This window comes from Olea europaea, unplaced genomic scaffold (genome assembly GCF_002742605.1).
Source record: "Olea europaea var. sylvestris unplaced genomic scaffold, O_europaea_v1 scaffold2117, whole genome shotgun sequence".
Taxonomy (NCBI): domain Eukaryota; kingdom Viridiplantae; phylum Streptophyta; class Magnoliopsida; order Lamiales; family Oleaceae; genus Olea; species Olea europaea.
Genome location: NW_019239123.1, coordinates 111,385 through 121,077, shown reverse-complemented (window position 1 = coordinate 121,077; position 9,693 = coordinate 111,385). Strand labels below are relative to the sequence as shown.

The 9,693-nt window shown below is 29.6% G+C and overlaps 1 protein-coding gene across 1 annotated transcript; it reads left to right on the top strand.

Moving 5' to 3' along the window:
* The first annotated feature begins 6,418 nt into the window (after positions 1-6,418).
* Positions 6,419-7,506, top strand: LOC111380276 (MLP-like protein 34). Its single transcript, XM_023003787.1, has 2 exons — positions 6,419-6,642; positions 7,133-7,506. Exons 1-2 carry the CDS (start codon positions 6,462-6,464, stop codon positions 7,387-7,389), a joined length of 438 nt encoding a protein of 145 aa, XP_022859555.1. The 5' UTR covers positions 6,419-6,461; the 3' UTR covers positions 7,390-7,506.
* The last annotated feature ends 2,187 nt before the right edge of the window (positions 7,507-9,693 follow it).

The window sequence follows — 9,693 nt, the reverse complement described above, 5'->3', positions numbered from 1 at the left end:
TAGTAATATATTGTTTCAAGTAGTTTTATTTCAAGATATAAGACAATGGTGCAAACCTTTTTTATTTTATTTCCCAAACCTTGGCGCGACAAGCATGACTGAAACTTGGTGCCTTGTTGGCACCACGAATCCAATCGCACTGACGATTTTTTTTTAAAATTTATTTCTTGAGCGAAAAATCCCAAATTAAATAAATTTTGAAAATTGGTGTTTTTCTTCTAGAATCCATAATCGAAAACATCCATATAACAAAATAAATAATTCTTAAGTTCATATAACAATAAATAATTCTTTAGTTTTCTCATACAATTCTACATCGAATCAAAGCTTAAGAAAGAAAATTGGAACACCCCAAAATTGTACCATGAATTAAAAACTTAAAAAAATATAAAAATAAAAAAATCCTAACAGTCATGCAATCATGATCAGGGTAATCAAGAAAATCATACATGTTTTATATTTAACGCTAAATTTTCACATGATTATTCGAATAACAATTCAAAATTATGTATGATATCAAGATAGTCATAAAGTATAACTATCATGATCATTCCTAATAATTTAACATGAAAGTTACCCCTGATACGATGATACCACTTGTTGGATCTTAATTTACAAAAACATTAATAAAACCCTAGATTCAATCTATCATACATGCCAAAGGGTCTCATATTGAATTATTAAGAATTCGATAGAAGAGAAAACATAAATGAATTCATGATGATGAATCAATTGAGGTTTGATGTCTTCCACAAACTAATCACAGTACTCAATGGGTTGTCTCTCATAGATGGGGAATGTGAACATGTTCGATCGTGAATAATTAGCCTTGGAGACCATATTAGGTTTTAATTAAAGTCCCATTAACCCTAATTATTCTAGTAATAAATAACTGCACATTGCAAAGTCCATACCCAATAGATGCTTCTATGGCCCAATAACTAGATCGCTTAAATTGGCATGCTTCTACGGCTGAATAACTAGACCACTTAAATTGGCCTATTTAATTAGAGCATGTTTGAGCCCCATTTTCCCTTAAGAATGTATTTTGAAAATGTAGATTGATGGAGAATGTGTAATTAGAAAATAAAGAAAAATTTTGAGTTTGCTTAGCCCCTGTTTGATCCCCATTAAATTAAATTACATTACATTCTATTTTTCTCTCTCCTATTTTCAACCACACAATCTTTCATAAAATAATATTACACGTAAATCGAAAACTTTTCATTCTTTTTCAACCACTCATTTTTCTAAAAAATACTATTCCCCCTATTTTCATTTTCAGATAATGGGCATCAAACAGGGGCTTATAATATTGTTTTATTAAAAATTATGTGATTAAAAATAATTACACGTATGAGCCCATCTAAAGAAAATAATATCCCAACAATTAACCTGAAGAAAGTGACACCCAATTACCCATTCCTGTATGGGAAAACTCAACCCGTTCATTTTCTTGTTGGATGATAATGACTTGAGACAGAGTAGAATCATAATTTATAAATATATAAACTGGTTTTTTTCTTGCACGCAAATTAAATTATTGTTCACCAAGAGCAATGCACGGAAGCCAGTTGCAATTTAAATCCTGTTCATCCTATCTGTTCTTATGTATTAATTATTATAAAATTAGTTATGATAAGATTATGTTTGTAATGTTGGTCTGCACGAGTTAGAAATAAACATTACAGATTATTAAATGATTGCTTCGCTTTTCTGACAGCAAATGTTAGCTATATTTAATTTGTAAATGCATGTAATATAGGCATTTTATTACTCAAAATATTCAGTCCGATATAACTATATTCGCACTCCACTCTAATTGTATATAGAATTTTCGTGTTGCACGTGTTTGCAAAAAAATGAAATCATATACGTCGTTTAAGACTGAATCTACTATCTTTAATTCTAATTTTTTCATAATAGTCTCATAATATTCACTGTGTCGTCCTCATTCAAACAGTTATGGTCGTTACTATTATAAATCACAAGTAAAAAGTCTAATTTAATTGATGTGTAAGAGAATAAATATAGGTTACTTATTTAGATAAACAGGATCAAATTTAATTTTGTGATTTTCATAGTTGACCAACAATTTGGTTAATCCACTGCGACGCACTCATTAAGTCTCAAATGACACAAATTATAACGAGGAGATTAAGCCTTCATTGTGACAAATAAATTTATGAATAATTTATAAATTCATAAAAGTCAAAAACATTAATTTAAAAACAAATTAGTAACTACTACTTATTATTATCTACATATTTCGTAAGATCCAATATTATTGCTCTTACTAAACCATTTATAAATTTGTCATAGGCTAAATGTATTTATTTTATTTAAAATTACTTCATATATTAAAGGAATTTCACAATATTAACATTTTGTGCAACCATTTAGTAGCTGATGTTAGTATCTTTCTAAACTTTATGCAAAAATAATAAGGATTATTCTACTTGTACATTTAGGTGAACACATAATGCACAAGTGACATTTCGTCATTGGTTGGGGGAAATTGTTTTTTTTCTTTCACCAGAGAATAATAGAATGCCACTTGTACATCTAAGTGTTCCTGTAGCGAAGCTCTCATAAATATTATATTTGCTTAAATGAGTGTATTAATTGATTACCAATGGCTTTGTGTTAACTTTGTTAATAAGAAATTTATGTTTTTAATTTTACAATGATGGATAATATTGAAACATCTTGTATCTTCACACTTTCTTGGAGGTTTTTTATATATATGTCATTCAATTATTTATTTATTTATTTTGCAGATAAGCTACACTATTGTAGGAACTTCTTAGCACTTTTCTCATCAAACATAGTTCCCCTGAATGGTTTTGAAATGTTGTGTTTCACATCATAAGACTCATGATTAGAACGCTCCACCTCTCATGTTCCTTTCATCATCAATGAAACTTTCAACAGTTAGAGGTGCATATTGTTTTTTCATTAGTTTAAGTCCACGATCCAGACACCCTAGAACAAAAGAAATGCTCTCTTTCCAAGTCTTGAAATTTGTGTCATTAAGCACATAAATGTAATTAATGTTGACAGTAGTAGAAGCAATAGAAGTAGTAACTAAATAGAGAATAGAGAAAAATAATAATCTCACAATCCAAAAGTTTATGTCAAGACATTTAATGATAACACATGTATACATGATATAAATGACCAAAAATAGTGGTGGGTCTCATTTTAAGATATCTATTATTTAGTTTCGACAGAAATATCAACTTGTAAATAATACCCTCCATGCAGAAATCAAATGTTGAATATAAATCCTATCAAACAATAATTTCATTGTTCACATGGCAACTAAACAATTATCATATATTTATTCTCGCAAATATGTTTATTATTGACCAACAAATAATCTTCATTTGGACCGATCATTGCTTGCATAAATAACAAACATACACATCTTAATATCCCAAAAATAAATCTACGCAGAAGAGGTTAATATAGTAATATATTGTTTCAAGTAGTTTTATTTCAAGATATAAGACAACGGTGCAAACATTTTTTTTTTTTTTAATTTCCCGAACCTTGGCGCCACAAGCATAACTGAAACTTGGTGCCTTGTTGGCACCACGAATCCAATCGCACCGACGAAATTTCTGTCCCTTGTTTCGAGCGAAAAATCCCAAATTAAATAAATTTTGAAAATTGGTGTTTTTCTTTTAGAATCCATAATCGAAAACATCCATATAACAAAATAAATAATTCTTAAGTTTTCTCATACAATTCTACATCGAATCAAAGCTTAAGAAAGAAAATTGGAATACCTCAAAATTGTACCACGAATTAAAAAAAAAAAAAAAAATCCTAACAATCATGCAATTGCGATCAGGATAATTAAGAAAATCATACATAATTTATATTTAACGCAAAATTTTCACATGACTATTTGAATAACAATTCAAAATTATGTATGATATCAAGATATTCATAAAGTATAACTATCATGATCATTCCTAATGATCTAACATGAAAGTTACCCCTGATACCACTTGTTGGATCTTAATTTACAAATACATTGTTAAAACCCTAGATTCAATCTATCATATATGCCAACGAATCTCATATCGAATTATTAAGAATTCGATAGAAGTGAAAACATACATGAACCCATGATAATGAATCAATTGGGGTTTGATGTCTTCCACAGACTAATCACGGTACTCAATGAGTCTTTCTCACAGATAAAGAGTGTGAAGATGTACGATCGTGAATAATCAGTCTTGGGAACCATAAACTTTAAGGTTCTTTATATATTAGGTTTTAAGTAAAGACCCATTAATCCTAATTATTCTAGTATTGGAAAACTGCAAAGTCCATCCCTAATAGATGCCTCTACCGTCCAATAATAAGATCACTTAAATTGGCATGCTTCTACAGCCCAATAACAAGACCACTTAAATTGACCTACTTAATTAGAGCATGTTTGATCCCCATTTTTCTTTAAAAATGTATTTTGAAATAGTAGATTGATGAAGAATATGTAGTTAAAAAATAAAGAAAAAATTTTAAGTTTGCATTTAATATTGTTTTATTGAATAATATATGGTTGATAAAAAAAGAAAAGAAAAATGTATTCTGAAAATAATGAGAATCAAACAAAAACTTATATAGCTCGTATAACAATTATTAATCCGATGTATAAGCTCATCTAAAGAAAATAATATCCCAACAATTAACCTGAAGAAAGTGACACCAAATAACCCGTTCTTGCATGAGAAAACTCAGTTTGTTCATTTTCTTGTTGGATGATAATGACTTGAGACAGAGTGAAATCACAATTTTTATATATATAAACTGGTTTTTTTCTTGCACGCAAATTAAATTATTGCTCCCCAAGAGCAATGCACGGAAGCCAGCAGCAATTTAAATCCTGCTCATCCTAAGCAAAATTGACAATTATTATTATTAATTAACAGCAAATACCATCTTGGATCCATAGCCAGACAAATAAGTTTTTCCTCAGGAAACTCGTGCAAAACGTAATAATAACAATAAAAGTAGAGTCACAATTGGTATTATTAGTGTAATTGTTTTGTAAAGTAGACCATTTAATGAACATCATTGAAGATGAAGTCGGTTAAAGTGCAAAAAAAGGTAAAATTTTGCTGGAAATAATGCTAAAGAATTAGGTTAAACAAAATTTAAAGTTTCATTTTACATCTTCAATTTGAATGTAATGAAGGTCCAATAATTTAAAATTGAATCAATCACAACTTTAATTATATTCATTTTTATTTAATATAATTTGAACAAAAATGGTACAATTAGTATGGTTTGGTAAAGTTCCATGCATATAAAATGCGTACTATCAAACTTAGGTGAATGAAAATTAAACAATTATGTCCGCTTGACCAAAATCAGGTGTATTGAGTCTATTGATCATATATTGGTTTCCAATGATGATTGGTTTGACATATATTAAAAGGGTAAAGCCATTTGTCCACTCTAGTGTACATGTAGTACAGTTGTATATTAAAATAGCGATCATATTTCATCCTTTATTAGGCATAATTAAATAGTTTTGAACAAAATTTTAATTTTTTTCCTCAATATTTTGCAATATTAATGTTTTAAAAAGGGCATTTAGGTACGAAATTTGACCTTGCCTTTTGTTTACATTTTTACACATTTTTACTCTTAGACTAACTTAACTTGTAAAGTTTGAAGTTTGATCTTGTTGCCGAACCTTTGCACTTTTTAGAACATTGTGCAATACTATATGTATATATCTCCTTATCAAATAACATTTAAGGTAAAATAAGAATTAACGGACGTAAGAAATGAATATGATTTCAGAAATGATAGTATGCATATTAATTACTAATATTAAAGAAAAAAAATGATAAATCTTATTTTGAACCACAAGACATCAATGTTATTTTCTTTGCTGTATCAGTATCAATATGTTATACCAACAAGTGGTAAATAATTAAGAATAATCTTTTTCTTGATTCATATAATATTATGAGATCAATTTCACAAATATTGGAAGTTAAACTCTTGTTTGGTTTAGCTAATAATCAGTTTTTTAATTGATTTCGCTAAAAATTGATGAAATATATAAAGTTGATTAAATTTGTGATCCTATAAAACGTCCTCTTAAAATTTACTTTACTTTAAATTCTTATCTTTTTTTTTTTTTTTTTTTTTAAAACAAACATGGACTAAAATTAATCAATTCATTTTTTTTTTTTTTTTTTTTTTTTTTTTTTTTTTTTTTTTAAGTTAAAACAAACATGGACTAAAATTAATCAATTCATCCTATGAAATCCTCGCAGAGCAATTACAAAACTACCCATATTTAATTATAAACTTAAAACAATTTGTGGATAAATCCACATTATAAATACCCACAAGATTCAGATTCATTTGCACACAGCACAATCTTTCTTACACTAGCTAGTCTTTTAATTATCGTAGCTACTGGTAACATGTCTAAAGTTCTAGAAGTAACCCCTCCGATAAGATGTTCACCTGATAAGTTTTATGATTTCTTCAAAAACCACATGAGTGATCTCCTCACTGTATTTCCTGCGAGTTTCAATAGTGTTCAGGTTCTTGAAGGAGAGAACGGTAAAGTTGGTTGTGTCAAGGTTTGGAATTTTGTTGCTGGTAAGAATAAAATTATTGAATGATTCTGTATATTTGCACAAACATGATCTTATATTTATTGATTTACGGGAAATCCTACTTTGACATTCATTTTGGACATTTTGGTTGACATTCTACGACGTGTCAAAAATCTGGCCATTCAAATCAATGGTCAGATTGCCTATTACGTCATGAAATGTCAACAACATTTTCAGTATAGTAAAACTCTTAATTTATATAACACAGTCGAGATTAATACGTAGAAGAAACGTTGCAACGCATTGCCAGTTGTGATACATGACCATCCACTAAAACTTACTATTATCAATGGAAAAATATATCAATTTAACATATTATGTTCAATCCTATGTCAGTGTTTTTATAGGCGGTCCAACCCACCTTTCACCTCGGCCTGTTTTACGTTTCTAATCTTGATGAACACATGCATGTATTTTCTCTTGTTAAAGAATGATATTTGGTTGATGGCATTTTATATGTATGTATGTGGCAGGAGGGATTACACAGATGATTAAACTGAGGGCTGAAGCAATAAATGATGCAGAAAGAACCATTACTTACAAAGCCATTGAAGGAGATCTCATGGTCCTCTACAAAGTTTTCCAGTTCACAATTGCTCCTGGTAATGGGGTTGCCAAATGGACTATTGTGTATGAGAAAACTTCTGAATTAGTTCCGCCTCCAGAAATCTATGGTGTCTTTTCAATTAGTATAACTGAAGTGGTGGACCTTTATCTTCTCACCCATTAAGCATGGAACTGGTGTTTATCTATAATATAAATGCGTGGTGTGTATGTTATGAATAAGACCATCTCCCATTTGGTTACTGTTGACAATCTTGTAATGTGTAAACTTTTTTATTGTGTTTTTCTGTTTAAAATAAGAGTTGGGTGAAAAAGTGCATATTTATTATGAAAAAAATATAATCTTGTATTTTTTCTTAATTCATCATGATAACAAGAGTTCCAGTGAAAGTATATTTTAGGAAAGGACAATAAAATACTTGATCTCCTCAAACCCGATATAAGTAGAAATCTCACAACAAGAGTAGCTCAAGAGCCCCAGGCATATATAAAACTACAAGTTGCTGATGTTAAGGGTAAGATTCCGTGTCATTTAAGTATGAAAAAAAAAAATCAACATGTAAGGGTTTGAATTTACTTCTATTAATAACGTTAATCTTTTTTTTCCCTGAATTGCCGGTAGCACGATAATCTACTAATTCAATGAGAATTGAGAATTTAACATTCAATTACGATAATTTGTTGATTGTTTAACTTAGTTACTTGTACTTAGCTTGTTAACTTTGTCCACCGGAACTGCGGAAACTCTAACAAAAAATTTGAATATATTATTGAAAGATCAATTCTACCAATATACCTTTTTCATAAAAAAAAAATTCAATGATTACGGCCAGAGAGAGGGACCCGATTTCGACATAGATGTCATATAAAATCCAAGCAAAATATTGCCACTTTATACTAATGAATGAACGAGTTAAATCCATTTATATCTCAAGTTAGTCACTTATTCATAAATGATTTAACTTGGTATTAACGTACTTGTTATAAATATCATGTGTCTAATTCAAAATACTTGATGAGAAATGTGACCAATTAACTAAAATTACTTATTGCAAAAATAAATAAATAAATAAAATTGGGCATGTTACGTTTTTTTTTAGAAAATATGCAATTTATAATAAAATTATCTACAACTGTTATATATTTCACAATAAATTTTCTTTGTTTGGTAATTTTGTTCTTATCCAAAAATGTTCTCTTAGAATTGGATGCATTGAATTGCTCAGCCTTAGTAACTTAATTGGGGGTGTTAAAAGGATTGAGCCAAGCTGCTAGACTTGTCACAGTTGGGTTCGATTTAGCCCATCACATGAGCTGGCTAACGCTTGTTTGTGAGGTTAGCCAAGTGCAAGTTGACTCGCTTCATCAAAATGTGGTTCGACTCACCCCTTGGTGGAGCAAGCCGCTCATGGCTCCCCAATTTTTTTATATTATGGGAATTGAAAATTGCACTTTTATTTCCAAGAACTATTATGAAAGATCTAAAGTCATGTTAAATGTCAATAATTATATTACATCAAAAGCTTTAGAAAATTGTAAAAACACTTGTGCTTGGAACTCGCTACAATATCCATCTAAAGTTAAAATTATGCAAATATATATATTTCATGTATAATTTAATAATTTTTTAAAATAAATAAATGAAAGCTTAAAATATGAGCAACTTGCGAGCAATAGGTAAGTTGGCTCACTTGGCTCACGGTCCAGCTCATGCAAGCCAAGTAAGGTCAATTCAGGCATGTGGCTACAACTCACTTTGGACATGAGCCGAATTTGCTTGACTCACAAGTTGGGCGAGCCGACGAGCAGCTCACCCAATTCCAACCCCTAGAGTTGATGGCAAGTGCTTCATATCATTGCCAAAGTATCTTTTAATTAATTACTCTTTATGGAGGAACTATCATTTGACTATGTTGTCTAACGGTGGTTTCACGATTAAACGATAGGTATTAATGCACAGAAATAAATGATAGCCATTTTGTTACTCAAAATATCCAATTCGATACATCTAGATTCTCACTCCAATATGGATTTTATGAATAATACTTATTAATTTCTCCCCCCCCCCCCCCGGGAAAGGGTACAAGAAAAAAATGTTTCACGTGTTTGCAAGAAGTACTGGATATTGAATACAACTGTACAAGTTATTTTCCTTAAAATAATTATGGTTATATTTGAATAAATTTCTCTGTTGAACAATTTCATGGGCCAACAACGAAACTAATATGGTCTAAAAATCTTGGTCGTTGAAAGTGAAATTTCACATAATTGTATGACGTTTGGTGCTAACTATGTGAAATGTATGTATCTTTGAAAAGTGATTAAATTAAAATTTAAGTGATTATAAGTTGTAGTGTGAAGGCCCGAGTGACACGGCTTTTAAAAAGTTAAAATGAGCTTTTGAACCCATTTGATTTTATTTTTTTTTTTTTTTTTTTTTTTTTTTTTTTTTTTTTTTTTTTTTTTTAAA